This window comes from Dreissena polymorpha, chromosome 12 (genome assembly GCF_020536995.1).
Source record: "Dreissena polymorpha isolate Duluth1 chromosome 12, UMN_Dpol_1.0, whole genome shotgun sequence".
NCBI classification, from domain to species: domain Eukaryota; kingdom Metazoa; phylum Mollusca; class Bivalvia; order Myida; family Dreissenidae; genus Dreissena; species Dreissena polymorpha.
This window is the reverse complement of record NC_068366.1, coordinates 49,380,255-49,399,715: the sequence shown is the minus strand read 5'-3', so window position 1 is coordinate 49,399,715 and position 19,461 is coordinate 49,380,255. Positions and strand designations below refer to the sequence as shown.

Genomic DNA, 19,461 nt, shown 5'->3' with positions numbered 1-19,461 from the left:
TCAAAATGTGCAGCTCCATGAGATACACATGCATGCCAAATATCAAGTTGTTATCTTCAATATTGCAAAAGTATTCATAAAATAAGCGATTTGGGCCACATATATTTGACCTCTGACCTTGAAGGATGACCTTGACCTTTCACCACTCAAAATTTGCAGCTCCATGAGATACACATGCATGCCAAATATCAAGTTGCTATCTTCAATATTGCACAAGTATTTATAAAATAAGCGATTTGGGCCACATATATTTGACCTCTGACCTTGAAGGATGACCTTGACCTTTCACCACTCAAAATGTGCAGCTCCATGAGTTACACATGTATGCCAAATATCAAGTTGCTATCTTCAATATTGCAAAAGTATTCATAAAATGAGCGATTTTGGCCACATATATTTGACCTCTGACCTTGAAGGATGACCTTGACCTTGACCTTTCACCACTCAAAATGTGCAGCTTCATGAGATACACATGCATGCCAAATATGAAGTTGCTATCTTCAATATAGCAAAAGTTATTGCAAAATGTTAAAGTTGGCGCAAACCAACCAACAGACCAACCAACAGACCAACCAACAGACAGGCAAAAACAATATGTCCCCCACTACTATAGTGGGGGACATAAAAAAGAAACAAACATGCATACAATGAAGAATGTACAACAAATCCATGACGGAAAACATTTAAATCTCATAGTGTTCAAAAGCTTTTTTTCAGTTTCACACTGTGACCAAGTATTTAACCCCACATGACTCAGTTTGAAACCTGCCAGCTGGGACAAATAGTCCAACAATGATTTATCATGATTTGAATATACATAAGGCTCTTACGATTGTTAGCAAGGTAAATGTTGACAAAGAAAATCAGGTCAGCTGAACAAATTTACGTGCAAACCTTCCGGATTCCCTAATGTAGCTATCTAAGAATCCGTTCTGTTTCCGGAAGAGAAAATCCAGCATGGCATAAGAACACAGCCCAGGACCACTGGTTGACGGAAGGAAAACTGCCAGTGGTGTGTCATCAAGTATGCTCTGGTTGCAAAACTCTTTCGGAACACACATACGTCCATACTCGGTAGGGCAACCTGAAATATTTAACGTGAATAAAAAAATCAAATTACATGTTTCTTTCATTATCCAAAAACGGATTTCATAATATAAACTCTGAAATTACCATAATTATATTATAACTACTTTTTTATGAATGCAAAAGATTGGACACAATATGAAAATATCGATAACTCATTTACTGAATATGTAACTCTTTGTTCACATTGACGCATGCATATAATTTATGGGATTGAAAATCGAGTCACACTAAACTAGAAATGTGTCAACCCCCCACAACACAAGTGTGGAATCTACCAAATCACTGATTTATTCTACAGTGGACAAACAGACAAGTAGCTATAATTCCGCAATAACTGGTCGCAGTCAAAAGTAATTTTTTTCATCATCTATCCATTTAGGTCATGAGAAACTTCAGCGAGATTCAAACAGTAGTTCAAGAGGAGTTAAAAAAACACAACTTTTTGATATTATTCTAATATATAGTGGTAACAATGACAAAGGGAAATAATTTTGCCAAATCTCGTAACAGCAAAATTCCTTACTCTTCGATCATATCTATATTACGGTCGTTCAACTGATAAAGTTGTGCGAGATCTATCGAGTAGTTGAAAATGAGTTAAAGACTCAAGCGCTGAGACGAACGGACTTTCGGACAAGCGCAATGCTTTATGCCTCCCACTCGTGGGGCTTTTAATCCCGAGCATCAAAACTGTAGTTTCCTGTTAAATGGAAGACCTGAGAAAACTTATTTATATGATTGTTCTTGTCATAAAATAATTACATTTTAGAACCATGTTAATATTAAGCTTATTACCATATTGTTCCAATGTCTTCCTTGTAATCTCCCAGGCACACGCGAAATCATTTATCCATCGTTCAGTTTCATGACCAACGGTGAGCTCTGCAATGTGGATTAAACATATTAATTTTATTAATAGCTTCTCCATTTACTTAAAAATTTCACTCTCATTCACATTATTTAATACTCATATTTTTAAATTAAATAAAATTACATTATAAATTATTATCATCAGTCCATGCATTAATTTTTTCCTGCGGAAAAACATTATATCAGCGGTACTAAAAAGTAAGAGGTAAGTTGTGCACATTAATAAGCTCATATATTATTTATTTATTTATCAAATCAAAAACAACAGCGGGATCGAACTTAAATACTATTACTTTTAACTTTTGTTTATTTTATGAGACAATTTTCTAGAGCAGTAATAAGAATACACTAACCTTTCTTTAAATCTTTTACTTTGATCGAGTTAGCTTCAGTTTTGTCCAGTTTCTTCTGGTATTTCTGAAGAAGAGCTCGTTGTAGACGGAGAATATTTGGAACATATCTGAGGGCCTGCAGCAGGCAGTCCTACGAAGACATGGTATATTTTGGTTATTGCTATTGGATGCTCGTTTTATTTTATAAACCATTCACACATTTAGCTGTTTTTTTTTTGTTTGGATTGCTTCATAATGTAATTAGAATGTAAGCATTGACAACACCATGTATTTTTAAAGACATTTTACCAAAATGTAATGACATTCTTACTTTAATGTATCAGACACACGAGTATAGGACATAATCTGATGAACCCCTTTCATTCCTTTTTAACACGTAAATTCACGTAACCCATTCATGTATAATTTCAATACATGCAAGATTAACGCATTCGATCAACGCAGATGCCGCCGAAATGGAAGCATTTACATTATAAATTCATGGGCCCAAAGTGATACGACCAAAGTAAGTCAATTGCAAGGTCAAAAGTATAAAATACTATTTAATAGGTAGTATTGATATGAGCACACGGTCAATATACATCAGTTTAAACCTATTTATTTTAGCTCGATTGCATCGAAAGCCTTATGCTTATATAAACGCTCTCGAGTCCGTTTCCTGGGCCTAGAACCAGTACTTGGTGTCTTTGGGGGAGATCTAAAGAACGCTCCCACGGTGGGGATCGAACCCGTGATCTCCCGGTCGCTAGGCGGACACCATATCCATTACACCACGGCGACCCCAAAATATATGTTAACCAAGACCTTAGACCTTCTGAATTAACACTTGGTGAATAATGTCAATGTCAAGGTATACATGAGTGGTTTTGGTTCGTTTATCGAAAATATCAATCAAGTATCAAAGTTCGCATTTTGTTCACCGCATTGGACAAACGCATCGACAGATCGACGAGCCTTTCGCTATATTCCTCCGGCATCAGTCGGTCGCAGGTTCATGATACATTAACATGGTCACGCCATAAAATCGTGTTTTCAACGTTTAAGTAATTAATGTAATGTAAATAATGTGAAACCACGCGCAAAAACTGTTTAAAACATAAAATGGTAATACACATCGGGATAAATATAACTTGGTATCTTATTATTTGTTTCCAATGTAAATTACCACACATGATCATCCAAGCATAATTTTACACCATGACTGTGCATAATTATAAAAAAAATCGTGCCATATGTCTTTTAAAGGAATGATCGTTCGGCGGTGAGTAGCGCTTGCTTAATCACGAATGTTATTTAGATACATTGTACCTCATTCATGAAGCGCTGAAGGACAAGAGGTGGCTTTGTCTTGGTCTCATCTTGACCTTTGGACTCGAGGGTCTGGCGCATGTGCTCAATAGTGATTGGTGTTCGGAATCTCCACATTCTCGGAATGTTTACCAGCTGGTTGGCGTCTTCTAGTTCTTGGCTACTATCAGTTTCGTATATGAGGCACATCAAAGGATCAGCCCCTATCAATGAATAATTTACTAACAACAATGCATGCCATATGCAATTTACTAACATATAATGTCCGATAAAATAATGTGTACTTATAAGTGAAGGTGTTGGCAATTCATAATATAATGCAATGCAAAAAGCGCTACATGAGGGCAAATTTTAAAAACATTGTCTCCTTGAATGTATGGTCCGTTCTTGATTTTGTGCAGGGTTTTACTTAAATGCTAATTTAGTGATTCGCCAACATAAATCCAAATTAAATACTTATGGCGTTTCGTAATTGTACATAGCCTCACCCAATCTTTGGTCTGTTGCAAGACGATGATTCCATTCTCTTAGTAAAGCATCCACATTCTGAAGAAAATAACATGAAATGCTTGAATTGTATTAAAACAATTTACACATTAAGAACAATATAAAGAAGTGAAATTACAGCTGCTGGAGCAGTATTGAATTCTCATTATATACAATTAGTTGGTCCTTTATTCAAGGCAAGTAACCAATTGCCAAAACAGAACAAAACAGCACAATACAAAACAACATGAACACATATAAGAATAAAGCTGGGGTCACCGCCTTGGAACGGTCAATGCAAAATATAGGGGGTTTAAACCGGTTTTAGAGCGCTCAACCTCACACTTGGCCCAGCAATATTCATGATACATTTAAGTGTAAATAAAATTTAACCTCATAGCATTGCAACTCAAATTAAACAATAACAAGAGTTCCGCGGTCGGAGATGACCGCATTGAAGCCGGATTTTTGATTTAAATGACAGGAAAGTACCTTTCGTGTTTTTGTCAATGCAATACTTAAATTACTGAAATATTGTTCAAAGGTCAAAATGAAATGTAAGTAGTTTTCAAGGCATGAGCAAACCTTGTGTTATGTTTTGAATGACCTTGAAATGACCAGTGGTCATCTAAGTGTGCTTGCAAACCTTCATGTCAAGTTTGAAGACTCTATGTCCAAGCATACCAAAGTTATAACAATTTTAACATTTTAACATTTAAGGTCACAGTGACCTTGACCTTCAAATGAATGACATTGAAATGACCAGTGGTCATCTTCTAGTACTGGCCAATCTTTATTTCAAGTTTGAAGACTCTAGGTACAAGCATACCAAAGTTATAACATGAAATAAGAACTTTAACATTTTTACATTCAAGGTCACAGTGACCTTGACCTTCAAATGAATGACCTTGAAATGTCCAGTGGTTACTTACTAGTTCTGGCCAACCTTCATGTCAAGTTTCAAGACTCTAGGTCCAAGCATACCAAAGTTATAACAACTTTAACATTTTTACATTCAAGGTCACAGTGACCTTGACCTTCAAATGAATGACCTTGAAATGTCCAATGGTTACTTACTAGTTCTGGCCAACCTTCATGTCAAGTTTCAAGACTCTAGGTCCAAGCATACCAAAGTTATAACAACTTTAACATTTTTATATTGAAGGTCACAGTGACCTTCACCTTCAAATGAATGACCTTGAAATGACCAGTGGTAATCTGTTAATCCTGGCCAACCTTCATGTCAAGTTTGAAGACTCTAGGTCCAAGCATACCAAAGTTATACCATGAAATAAGAACTTTAACATTTTTACATTCAAGGTCACAGTGACCTTGACCTTCAAATGAATGACCTTGAAATGACCAGTGGTTACTAACTAGTTATGGCCAACCTTCATGTCAAGTTTCAAGACTCTAGGTCCAAGCATACCAAAGTTATAACAACTTTAACATTTTTTATATTGAAGGTCACAGTGACCTTGACCTTCAAATGAATGACCTTGAAATGACCAGTGGTCATCTGTTAATCCTGGCCAACCTTCATGTCAAGTTTGAAGACTCTAGGTCCAAGCATACCAAAGTTATACCATGAAATAAGAACTTTAACATTTTTGAGCACGCCGCCCGCCCGCCCGCCCGCCCGCCCCCCCCGCCCGCCCGCCCGACAACATCAATCTATAAGCCGAGATTTTTTCGAAAAAAATCCGGCTAATAAAATGGAATTAAAACGCATTCAATTACCATTTAATTACTCAATGGTAGGAAAGAGACAAGAGCAACAGAGTTACAACTTTTTGAGGAACGATGAAATGATACTACGAACAAGTGTCATCTACATTCCTTCTTTATAGAAAAAGATTTAAGAATATAGCATCATAAAGTTAATATTTAAGATCATCATCGCGCAAATACAGGAAAAAGCAGCAATAATGGGTGTAAAAGATCCATATTACATAGCTTGGTTGTTTATGTGACAGCTAAAAAATAAATCAAACAAGAAACCCCTGTCAGAGAGAAAATATAATAAAAATTGAACAGTCTTTACAAACATTTCTGGCATATTTCTGTTTACTAAAACACAACAGCGTAAGCATTATCACGAAAAGATGCAACATACCCCAAGAGCGTCGTGTAGAATTTGGGCAGAAAACTCAGCTTCCCATGTTTTTCGATCAGCTTTCGAGGACAATCTGGCTACTGATTGTGGTACCCTTGTTTCTTTAAAAAATAATAATGTGCCCTATTTAAAATTACATTAAACTAACAACACTTTTCAACGAATACACTATCTTTCTTTACTGTCGTATTACCAAATCTAATGGATTCGGCCTCCTTCGTTGTTTTTAAATTATGACATGTTTCTGATAATTTAGTCATTTATCTCTATATAAAACATATACCACATTGATATTGTTTTGTTCAAAACGCATGAATTTCATTTTTATCAATTTTATCAAATGTGATACCTATATTCATTTTATGTTAGTCAAATATAAAGACAACGTTAGTAAAATTAAATTGATGTTTGTATTTCACTATTACCAGTTACCTGATTTAACACATACTAAATTGACTATCCAGCGATGACTGACTTTAACACTAGGAGCTAAGAACATTATTTTGACGTCACGTTTTTGTGTGCACTACTACGACTACAGCGTAAGGACCACCATTCAATCAAATCACCTATAATTCGTGATTGAAAATGGGATTTTAGGCTAGCAATTACAATGCAGGCGGTGTATTTTTTATTTTACATTTACCAATGTCTGTTCTCTTTTTCATACTCACATTTGCCCGCTTAAATGATCGCTAGTCATCAACATTTACGAACAATATGTTTTTCCAGCCAGATCGCCCACGGTTCATAGTGTAGACATACTCGCGAATAACCCAGTTAACTGAGGGTTTTTGAAGAAGAATCAACTATTGATTTTCTCCTTTTCCAGTACTATTTGTTGTTTTGTTTGTTTGTTAAATTATTGTCCGCTTTAACAGTATTTTAGTCATATCATGGCTGGCAGTTAACTTGGGCAAGCTAAGCTTGTTAATGCTTTGCCAAAATAAAGTGCACATCTACTTAAGCCAGTCACTAATAAAGCCCAACTTACATCACATCTATGGTACAAAAATCATATACATGATTTCATCAGAAATACCCAATTACTTTAGGAGACAACGCTCTGATTTCAACTCACGATACGAGAGATAAAAGTTTTTCGCTTAACCATGAAAAGTAGCTATTAAAACACATACGATAAACGGTTATCGAATTAAATATAGTACCTTTCTTCCTCATCATGATGTTTATCGCTATGTGCATGAGTAAAAGGACATCGTCTCCGCTTCGTCCTAGAGCACGTTGTAAATCGTTTATGTTACTTCTGATGTGTTCCAACAAAAAACCGGGTACCTGATTATCTTCAAGATCAGGCTTTATAACAGTGATAACCTTTAAAAGATACAACTGCACAAATGGATCCCCATACAATTTAATTTATGTATCAGGATAAAATAGGATTTACATGAACAACAATAATGTCAATATTTTAATCAACATCAGGGTTGGCACTGAATTTACCACTCCTACATTTTAGAGCAAATAATTAAAATTCAATAGTCTGTTCCATATGTGTTTTATTAAAATATGCATATTTTTGAAACTCAATCTTACATAAATATTTACCTGTTGAACAGGACCCAGGTACATGGCCATGTGGAGGAACAGTCTGGTAGCTGTACAATAGGTAGGATTCAAGTCCCGTTCAGGTCTCATAACTCCACCTCGAATGGCTCGACCCAGTATGTGGCCGGTCTGTGTTGAATCACCTCTGAAATAAATATCAATCAAGATATATTTCATTGATTGTTTCGCATCACTATTTTGCTATTCAAAATTTCCTGCTCAATATGACAAAACATGCCCCATTTTATATAAAAGATCATACTTTAGTACATATATTTCTGTAGATAGATAATCAAATAAGGTAGACTTTTTATGTGTGCAACTTAATTATCGGATGATCAATAAATTTCACAAACATACCTTGCATTAACAACGTTTCCTGGTAAAGCCTGATGACTGGTCCCGCCGATCTGCTGGCGACACTCAGGACAATTTCCAACCACGTAAGGCCGACCACACTTTAAACAATATTTGAGCATGCATGCATTTGTATCGCATAGTAATTGCTTTAATAACTACATTCCATGTCAGGGAGCGAGTGTTTCTATGAACATGCATCACAATTGAACAAGCAAGACAACATAGTAAATATACTTACGTCGCCTATGTAGTAAGGATGACCATTCGGACAACCTGGAAAACAATTACAAAAACATGCTCAGTTTAGATAAACATCAATATGTATAATGCTACTCATACAGCATTACATATCTTTGCCCGATGAGTCAAATAAATAAGATTGTTGTCCATTGTTGTGTACAAACAGTTCAGTACTATTTACAAAATAAAAGAAATCTCAGATTGAAGCATGAATTGTAGCTTTGGCAAGCAATGCGCACTTAATAACTAATTCGAAAACTTGTTATCTTCCATATTCAGATTTATTAATTAATCAACCATTTTCCTATTCTTGTGCACAGTAAAATGGTATCGTGTACCCCATTGACAACGAAACGCCCGATGCAAAATGTACTCACGATAGAAAACAGGGTTGTCGCCTCCTCGATTTGCGAGCACAGCAGCTTGAATGTCTTCCAGATCGTCTTGTGGCATGGTTGGCAACAACATGCTCTGGAATCAGAGTGAGTCAAAATAACACGTGTCGAAAATACTATTATCTGAAAAAAACAATGAATTAACATGCACGTAGCTAAATAATATGACTTACTTTATTCATTCTTTTGTAAAGCATTGATCATATAATATTGAGACACTCACCGCTTTCGTTACAAGAATTGATACATCGTATCTTTGGAAATATTGTTCAATACCTCACCAATTTTGGATAAAACACTGAACCTCCTGGTGGTCTCCATATCAATATCATTATTTCAACTTCGAAAATATTAGTATTTATGAAATGGACGAAAGACACAAACGCCCAAACCAATCACGTTGCAATGCAGACAATATCAGCTACAAACACTAAATGACAAAAATACACCTTGATTTTATTATTTGCGCATAATGCAAGTCAATAGCAAGTTGTATTTTGACAATATTTGACCGTTGACCTTAGGTAACATGTTTATTATTTATAACATTTAACCTTCCAATGTAACCCTTAAACTTTAAAATCACAGATTTGCATGCAAAACACCTACTCCACATTGTACGCATTTGTATTTAGCAATTAAAAAATTGTTTGACCAATTATAAAGTATCAATGTATTTTCTCATACGTAAGAACGTACAAAGGAACATACAACTTCAATATTTTTTATTGTAGTAGATTTGTTGAAACACTAGGATAAAAAATAATGCATATTTCAAATAATACAAATATACAATTAAATCAAATCATGTTATAATAGTTGCCGTATCTTGAATATCACACACGTATTTTTACTGAATTGACCATGCACAAATATGTACGATGAGTGTTACTTGTTTTTCTTTACCTGTATTGTAGGATTTCCGTTTGTGAACATTATCAGTGGATCAAGAAGTGTTGAGCCTGCTTGAAGTTTTGACATTACAATGTGGAAATGAGCAAGTAAACACTGTAACCCTTGATGCATTAAATCATTTCCTGGCTTCATCTCCATGAAATCTGGTTTTAGTTCATTATCAACCAACTGTCCGGTCAGGTCCTGTAGAGGACAGGTATATACAAACTGTTATTATGGAATTCAATAAGTAAAACGAAGTATTAAACACTTAATGAAGTGGAAACTTGCCTGGAGTTGAAAATGCTCAACTAGCATATCATTAGTACCTACTGATTACTAAGGTAATATGTATTGACATTGTGGTGGTGTGGTTACATGTTTTGTATGCAAGTAACTGAATCAATATACGTTATAAATGAAGCTCAACTTTATACCTTGTCTTGAATCACATTTGCAGCCGCTAGATATTCATTTAGTTTTGGCAAACCCTGAAAAACAACACATACATTTTTAAAATAAATATTATTGGTTCACATACCGGTACATATTAAACTACATACAAAATTACATCAACCAATGTCTCGATAGAGGTTTTCTGAAAAGACTTACTCCGGAACGCGCTAAATTGTGGAAAAACCTTTTAATCTACGGTATAAACAAAGCAGACACATTGCAAAGCACATATCAATTACACAACGTTAGTATACCATGATCATTTTCCAATAAAGAGGAGATACGGTGTACAATTGTTACTTTGAAACAAACAATATATTGAAATAAACCAATATAGTGGAGCAAAACAGTGTATTTAAAAGACCTAAAAGCTTAAACACGTGTTAGGTTTATAGTTGCATATGTAAACACAGTAATAGCCTTGATGTTGCGTGCGTGAATTTTTATAACCTACTAAAACCAATAAATCTTTGTCAATGCTCTTTATATAAGGAATGCATACAAACTGAGATTCACAACACTTTTGTAAGTATTGGTGTGGTTGTAGTTTTAAATAATGTTAATAACAAAACTTTGGAAAATTCATTATATATTTTTTTTAGAAAGTTTAAGCAATTATAAAAACATGATCTAAATAAAGAATCTTACATGCGAAGGGCCACGCGCAGATTGCCGTACATTTGAGCATGTAATCTCTCGGTGTATTGCCAGATGCATGTATGTTTCGACTTGCTCTCCTCGTGTGTTAATGCCCTGGAATATAAACACGATTGTATATTTTGTACACAACAAAATCATCATAATGGTTCACTTAACAAATTTCTGAAATGTGCACATACATGATTGGTTTCTTTTCATCATATAGGGGTTTCTCTTTACAAATTTCACACTGGATGTTTCGCCTATTTAAGTTTGACATATGATGATCGAAAATATGTTTATAATCAACAGAAGTTACCTGCAGTAATTCGTCTAGTGTTTCAATGGCTTCGCCAAGAACAGCTCTAGCAATTGCTTCCCTGATACTTGTGTACGCATCGCCGCATATGATGTATCTGTCACATACCTCCGTCTGAAAACAAATGGAACGAATGTGACTTGAAAGAAGCGCTGACCCAAATACGTAGGCACAAGTTATGGTTAATAAAAGACTTTCAGAGAATAATACAAATTACTTAACTATACAGTTGTTCATGCGATTGATAAAAACCTATTTTTACCCAATTACAAGAGTGTAGAATTTTAACTGTGTAATGCATTGCTATGTTTAATGAAGATGTTGATTACATGCATTTACCTGTTTTTCGTTGCCTTCAATGGCAAGCCATTTAAAGATGGGTAACACTGACCTTGACAACTTCTGATACACATCTAATCCATACCGTCGACACAACAGTTTCACCAAGTATACCCTGCATTAATAGCAACTGAATGTTACTCACAAACATTATTGGAAAACACACAGCAAGGTAAAAAAATACTAAATACAAGAGAAATAGCATCACATTAGCCGTAAAAAACCCAATTGACTTTATTGTTCATTGACTTACTGATTTTTATCCAAACATTAGTATTGGACATGGTATGAATAAATGAGAAAACTATCAACAAATCATTAAGCACCATATTGTATCTTAAAGGAATGACAGGTAATTGACAATACGTAGAATGTTATTCTGGCATCATGTTTAAATTTACAGACAGCACGACGACTTGTTTAGCGTTTCTAAAGCATTATTATAATTCACTGTAAACTAACATGTACAATGTCCGGCTAACTTGTTACTAAGGACAACACATTTCCTCTACTAGAATGCTCATGCATATTTGTGACAAAAATGATCTTAAAGATTATCATATGTGCAAAGGATGGCCAAATTGTGAACGACACTTTCCATATATATTATTAAATAGCTCAGTTCATTCCAATAAATAAAATAATTGAAAAGCGATCAAAGCATAACACGTTTGGAGGTGATAAGTAAAAATACAAGTATACGTAAAATATGACTTACTTTGGCCAATTCGTTTCTGCATTTTCACAAAGAAATTCAGCTTTCTGTATTATTTTCCGATCGTCGGGTGATAATGTTTGAATGCTAGCACCATGTGATAAGCATCTAACGAGACATCGTGCTGCTACTTCTAAACAAGCTCTCGTTGATGCTATGGCTGACAACAAGTCAGTATGATGTACTGTAGAAGTTTTCATTACTGTGACAGCGTTTTCCATAGAGTGACAAACAATCAGAGATTTTGACTCTCCACTTTCCTCCAAATAATGGAATTGTGTATCCTGAAAAAACAACAACATCGAGTAACAATTTACTATTTTAGAAGACATTTAGATTTTCAAATAGCAATGATCCGAAGCTGCAGAATGAAAAACGTAATTATAGAAACATTTTTATCTGTACCGCGAATCCTGTAAAGGAACAGTTGTAACATAACTGGGATTTAAAAATATTGCTTTGTCACGTATTTAAATGTAATACATATATTTGCATCAACAACTGCTACCGTTTCAATGAGTATAAATGACAGTTTTTAGGTGGGTTGGGTTATGAATCCTTCACTTTATCATGTATATTTTTTACAGGCTTGTAGAAAAACTAATCCTAGAAATAATTTATTTAAATATTCTATAGAGATGTGTTGTGTTATAATACCTCCCAACAGTGTATGATGAGCAAATACATGTCTATCATCTCTCTGGTGCTGACGTCTACACCCAAATTGATCTCTTCAATGTAACGGCGAAGATATTCGGAAACATATCGCTCTTTGCTGAAATGTGAAATTGTAGTTACTAATCTTATACACGTGTCGAAAAAGGCCGAGGTTGTTAAAAACGCATTATGCAGCTGTTGTTTCTTAATAGATCATATATACATGTCCATCAACACTGTCCATAATACCAATTACATGACAAAAAATATAAATTTACCAACTTAATGTCCATTTCTTCGTAACTGAAAATATTAGCTCACATTTTTCTAAATATGTAACGTTACAAAAAAAAACCACATTCATGTTAATCAATAATATGTAATTATATCGATACTATCCCGTAACAGTCTTCTACAATTTGACTGGGCAAATAAATATACAATTACAGCAACCTATGATACACATGTTTTAAAAGTTAATGAAAATGCTGATTTTGTCTGCATTTACCCAAAGAATAGTTTCATACTAGACTATATTACAAGCTTGTACACAGAAAACAATACTAAACAAGACTATTCCCAAGCAGTATCCCCTACCGGCTCCAGCATTGTCAGAAATTCCACCATTGTCAGATTAAAAAAAAAAATATTTGTTGATATATCAACCAGAATTTTTGACGTAGGAACAAAATGAAATGATGTGCATTATGTCCATATAGCTATCTATTCATTTTTCAAGTTTCATGAAAAAATATGAAGAACTTTTAAAGTCATCGCAGGATCCAAAAAACCACAATTTTTAGCAGTATTTCTAGTCTAATTGTTACCATAGCAACCAGAATTCTTGATGTAGGAACAAAATGAAATGACGTGCATAATCTCCATATTGCAATCTATCCATGTTTCAAGTTTCATGAAAAAATATGAAAAACTTTAAAAGTGATCGCAGGATCCAGAAAAGTGTGACTGACTGACAGACAGAGCGCAAACCATAAGTCCCCTCCGGTAGGGGACAATAAACACAAATAATCGAATAACTTCGATACCTAGATTTCATCAACAACTGCAGCAGGAATGATCGGAAAACTGGGTTGGGATCGACGCCCGTGTCAAATATATTCATGTTCTTTGTGTACCGTCTTCCCTCTTTGGAAGTGCAAGTCACGTATCCAAGCAGCTTGCAAAGAACTTCTTCCGACGGTGGCTCCTCATCAGCAAAACACAGTTGTGTAACAACCTCCAAAAAGAATGTGTTACACTGCTGCTGGTATTTCTCCAGCTTCTCGTTCCCAATCCTGTTAAAGAGAACACATTTCTAGTAATCTTACTTCGTACACCACACTCTAAACTTAATTGCCTACGGCCACGCGGTGAGCAATTATCTTGCCTCATAATACTTGACTGAACTAGTATCACATCGCAAGGAGTCGGTATCTTATAATGAAAGTTATACATCGTCCGTATTTTATAACGACTAATAGATATACAATATACTTCAATACATCAAGATTTGTTTAAGTTTGTACGACATTACTATTCCTTGAATTCCTTTATACTGTGTCCTATCGACGAGTTGCATTTTGCAATTCTTATTTTATAGACTGCTTGGTAAAATAGCATATAGTATGTGGAGTAAAAGCAGACGCGGCTTATTTACCTTATGTTACTCATTTGCAAAATAATATAAAATTACTGCCAAAGTCGAAAGTAAATCTTTTTTTTTTGTTTCTGGTTTTCTCCTAAAAGTTAGCGCTCACAATATTTATTGACTACTTTTTAATAAAACAACAACAACAACATGCAAATGAATACTAACTTTCTTTTTTCGTCAACTACAGGCTGCCATTGATCGTCGAATTCCTCGTTACAATCTGGGCATTTACGCTCTCGAAGAGCTTTCATTTCGACACAGCATGTATAACAAATGATGTGTCTGGCTGCACAAGGTACCGAGATGGGTGCACTCTGCAGTAACTCTTCGCAGCGGCTACATTTTACTTCGGACCTGTAAACACATATGAGGAATTTCTTTTAAGATAAATATTTTTTTATTTATTCATTATTTGAGTTTTTGCATGATCGCTAAACATATATATTTTTCATTTAATATAATACATCGCAATTATATATTTTACCAATCAATACTTATTGAAACTTACCCAATACTGTCTTTCACAGCAGTCTTGTTACACATTTTAAGAAACTTTTCCATAGCCGTTAAAGATTTTGATTCTTTGAAGTCGGTTTCATCCCCAAGCAGCTAAAACAAAGGCATAAATATAAACATATAATATATACTTGTGCAACATTTTTAATTTAAAACTGGGTGTTATTACATCAATATCTTCTGTGCTTGTATTCAGTAAATTTCAATCTAAACAAGATCAATCTAGTAATGCAATTCTAATAAGGAAGAATGAGCGCTCATGAAACAGAATGTACGAAGGACGAAGATTACATGTGGATGTGTTTCAATATGTTTTTGTCCTCTTGAATATTATTGAATTCAACCAGACAACAGCATAAGTAATTTCACCACGTCCATCAAGAAAGCACCAAACATAATCATTTCAAATCACTTAAAAATACTTTGAAATTAAGAAACACAGTTAACATACCGCCCACAAAGGTCTACAATGCTTGATCGTTATGCTGCCCTTAGTATCTTTCTTGCAAACGTTCTCCAGGAATAATTTCATCACCAAAACACGACTCCACATGCACCTTAAGAAAGAAGTTATTATTTATGAATTTGTGTTGTGATAATTATATGAGAAACACTATATATTTATAAACAAGCCAATGAAGTTGAGTTCTTATGCCTAGGAATTCACCATTGGTAAAAAGACCGAGTTTTTAATATTCTAATCATGCGTATTTTTTAACATAGTATGGACAAAATGCAAACATGTTTCGACATAGAAGTAACAATAATGAAAACATTTTAATTTTTACATATTCGGATAATTCTGTGTTGCTTATGAACTTCAAAAATGCTGAGCTTGTGTTTGTTTCTTGTCCATATAAAGATGAGTGTTATATTACATGTAACTTTTGAATATTTAATCAGCACACGCATCTATAAAATCTTACTTTGCCCTTTTGACAGAGGCAAAACTGTGTTGGCCATAAAGTGAACCATCCTCGCCTCGAAGTTGAAGGATCGTTTCTACAACTGGTCGATAACGATACACCCTTTCAAGCCATTTGAGTTGTTCGCTTCTGTCCTCTAAATCTTTCGCTGAAGGATTCAGCTCCCCGATAAGAAGGCACAGCGTGGCGAATGTCTGCAATATCCATGTTTGCAAATAATAAAGTATACTAAAAAAATTATGTAAGTAAGCGCAAAAAAAGTGTCAATTAGATCAATGTGGCTTAGTGGATATAGCATAGCGATCAGGAGATCCCAGATTCAATCCCCACTCTGTGTGCGTAACCAATAAAAAATAAATAAAGACTAAAAAAATTGGTTGATACAAGGAAAAGACTCTACAGTGTTTCAGTAAGCCTTAGGCTTTCAAAACAATCGAGCAAAAATAAACAGGTTACTAACATCGGTATTAAATGGATTTAGACCACATACAAACTCGTGTTCTTTGAACATAATATGTTCAGGATTGGATTGTTGTATTTCTTCTATCTTTGCACTGCAGTCTGGCCAAATGTGGTTCACGCTTTTGAAGTATGCCAATCGGCACGATAATTCCTGATAGGCAAACCGGACGCTTACAATGTGGCGAACAAGATCAGAGGTCGTTGGTCCTTGTGACTCACAAAGCTTTACAGTTTTGAACATAATCATTCTGCACACAATCTGTAAATAAAATAATGACAATGTACACTTACTGGTATTGCTAAAAACATTCTCAAAACAAAACAGACTCCGTATGATATATCATTATCTTTAAAATTATTAAGTACCATGAGCAAAATATAATAAATACAAAAAAATACAGATTTTGTTTATGTATCAACTTTATCACAACGTTATATGTTATCTACCAGTTACAATACAGACTAATTTCAACACATGTGACAGACTGAAGAATTGTATTACATTGAGTTCTGTTTCTCGTTCAGCGTTATACACAGTTTTTACAAAGTCATGAATGTAGTCTTCCATCACTTCATGGAGAGTGGGGCTAGAACTGTTGCGCAATGCATTGTCCTGACAATCAACCAATAGAGCGTCTAGCTCAGAAATCATGTGGCCAGTTGCTCCAGATCTCAAACCTATGACACATCTTTCTAGTCGATCGGTCGCTATTGAACAAACATGACAGTGAAATAGATTTTCGATTGTTATTAATTTTATAACATATCATAGAGTTCTATTTAAAAACACTACTTACGAGTACCATTAGCGTTAATGGCTTGAATATTTCGCACATAATTATGCACAAGACCCATTTGCCCAGCGTAGTTCACCTGAGTTTAAGGTAACACTTTTTTCTGCTTTATAAAATTCAAAACCAGATTAACACATAATCTGGTTCTTTTCCTTTAAGTTCAGGCAATTAAATATGTCTACAGTGAATGGAAAATTTAAACATCCGTTACAAAGTGGCGAACAAAGGCTAGCGGAAAAGCAAAATATAAGAACAATCAAATTATAGTACCATTTCCTTCAAACACAAGGTCCACGAATAAAGTTTCAACTGTCTCTAGTATCATCCAGGAGAATGGAAATCTAAGTTTGAAGTAATGGCCTTCAAATCCAGTTGATGGCACTAGCATTTCTCCTAGCTCACTTTTACGCTTCGGTGACTGCAAGTCTGAGTACTGCAGATACAATACAGAAAAGGGTATATTTGTATATTCTTTTCGTAAAATATTGTACGCTGAACAGATATAACTATGCGTAGATGTACATAAACACCGTGATTCTTATTTTCTTGTATTAAAGTTCATGTACCGTTTTAGGTTAAGTTAAAAGAAGTATTTAAGTGGGCCGATTTAATAGCCAAGTGCCCGCTGACTTCGAGCAGTTTATGTTGGTGACCCGCCCCCCTCCCTCCTTCAACGAAATCGGTTCGCAACCTGTGTTGCATATATTGCATTACAAATCTATTCCGTGATGTCAATATTCGATTCGAAAGTCAGTCCAAACAATCTTGCTTCTTACGTAAACACTGCTTATTATTTGACTGTGTTATTTAATATAACTATATTATAAAATGCACGCGCTAAAATGTCAGGTAAAATTACTCAATCGTACTCACCGGTGAGGGCCTCCTCACATTATAGTGACCTCCTAGTGATCCTGGTAAAGTTCACGGTTATTGCGATGAATATTCGGTCACTATAGTGCGAGGGGGGCCTAACTGGCCTGTAATATTTCTTATGTATGATCCTTACACACAAAACAGAAATACAAACTGAACATATATCACCCTTATCGACACAAAACATACACTTCGAAGGATTACGTTTTTTCAGAATGTTTTGATCTTCATCATAACGTTTTCTATGATAAAATATGTATTTTGGCAGCATTTCTATGTATGCATGTTCCATTATTATGCAACAAAACTTGTTAGGGTAACACATGCCTTCATCTGCAGAAAATCCGTATGGTTAAGACATTTGAGCCAGAAATTCCGTTTCCAAGATACATCACATACGACCATGTCAAGGTTGCAATTGGTGTCCAGGAGTGCAAATATTCCAGCTAGCACGGGCTTCACTTTCGATACGATCGTTTGATAAACAGATCGTCTACAATATTATAAAAATAAACTTTTTATTGTTCTGCATAACATTCTATACCTTAAAATGCAATATATTAGACAAACATAATACAGAGCTTCAGATAAGGTTTTGTGAAATTCTTAAATTACTACCAGATTTTCAAAAAGAATTCTTAACTCTGAAATTTTATTCTTAACGTTACTACTAAGTTTTGGAAAACAATTCTTATTTTTTCTGAATGACCTAAAAATAAATAATAATGATTATTTTCATGCAAAAAAAAAATCAAAATAAACATACTAGCAACTTTATTTATACAAGTTCAACAGTGTCTTTTCAGCATTATACAATTTTATTTTTCCAATACCTTCATATGCCCAAACTGTGTTTAGATTGCATGCCTTAGATGAATTTTTACATATTTCACATTTAAAACGGGTCTCCCCTTCAATCTTTTCAACGATTAGCCACGGGACTTGTCCCTTCCACTCGTTCAATGTTTTCTTGTGTGTTTAAGTTTAGACCCGTCGTGTCGCGTTTTTGTTTAGTTTTTCCGACTGTGTCGGCAACTGAACATACAACATCGTATAAGATATTTTCTATAATGTCTTTCTAAACATTTAACTTCGGCTTACTTTGCGTACAATATGTTAAAAGCGTGTTTTGGACGCTTTGCAGTTTTTTAGGACGCTTTCTGGGCGCCGCCATTGTTTTTTGACAGATAGACTGTATACGCCGCTTTTATTGGAAAAAAATGCGCTTTGTTAAACAAACCCGATAACCATTCTATATAAGCACCGCAAAGATCTTTAATACGCGAAAAGAACTCAATAAAAATCGATACAAACCGATGTAAAAATAATATTCGTAACTTGATTTTGTAATTCTTAATGGTACGACAAGATTTTAAAATAAATACGTAACGGACTTGAAAATAATTCGTAATTACGAAAATACGACCCTTA

The 19,461-nt window shown here is 34.7% G+C and overlaps 1 protein-coding gene across 1 annotated transcript in view; it reads right to left on the bottom strand.

Moving 5' to 3' along the window:
- Positions 1-19,461, bottom strand: part of LOC127852775 (E3 ubiquitin-protein ligase rnf213-alpha-like) — a 147,511-nt gene that overhangs the window by 12,570 nt on the left and 115,480 nt on the right. Inside the window, exons 64-90 of the mRNA XM_052386730.1 lie at positions 18,358-18,523; positions 17,425-17,587; positions 16,863-17,068; positions 16,389-16,619; positions 15,899-16,092; positions 15,424-15,529; positions 14,965-15,065; positions 14,622-14,810; positions 13,852-14,100; positions 12,806-12,923; positions 12,152-12,432; positions 11,434-11,548; positions 11,095-11,208; positions 10,785-10,889; positions 10,118-10,171; positions 9,693-9,884; positions 8,769-8,862; positions 8,390-8,424; positions 8,152-8,249; positions 7,792-7,936; positions 7,392-7,557; positions 6,223-6,323; positions 4,109-4,166; positions 3,621-3,823; positions 2,313-2,442; positions 1,885-1,971; positions 895-1,084 (exon numbers count right to left, since the gene is read on the bottom strand). Coding sequence (XP_052242690.1) covers positions 895-1,084; positions 1,885-1,971; positions 2,313-2,442; positions 3,621-3,823; positions 4,109-4,166; positions 6,223-6,323; positions 7,392-7,557; positions 7,792-7,936; positions 8,152-8,249; positions 8,390-8,424; positions 8,769-8,862; positions 9,693-9,884; positions 10,118-10,171; positions 10,785-10,889; positions 11,095-11,208; positions 11,434-11,548; positions 12,152-12,432; positions 12,806-12,923; positions 13,852-14,100; positions 14,622-14,810; positions 14,965-15,065; positions 15,424-15,529; positions 15,899-16,092; positions 16,389-16,619; positions 16,863-17,068; positions 17,425-17,587; positions 18,358-18,523 — 3,891 coding nt within the window. The remainder of the gene's footprint in view (positions 1-894; positions 1,085-1,884; positions 1,972-2,312; positions 2,443-3,620; positions 3,824-4,108; positions 4,167-6,222; positions 6,324-7,391; positions 7,558-7,791; positions 7,937-8,151; positions 8,250-8,389; positions 8,425-8,768; positions 8,863-9,692; positions 9,885-10,117; positions 10,172-10,784; positions 10,890-11,094; positions 11,209-11,433; positions 11,549-12,151; positions 12,433-12,805; positions 12,924-13,851; positions 14,101-14,621; positions 14,811-14,964; positions 15,066-15,423; positions 15,530-15,898; positions 16,093-16,388; positions 16,620-16,862; positions 17,069-17,424; positions 17,588-18,357; positions 18,524-19,461) is intronic.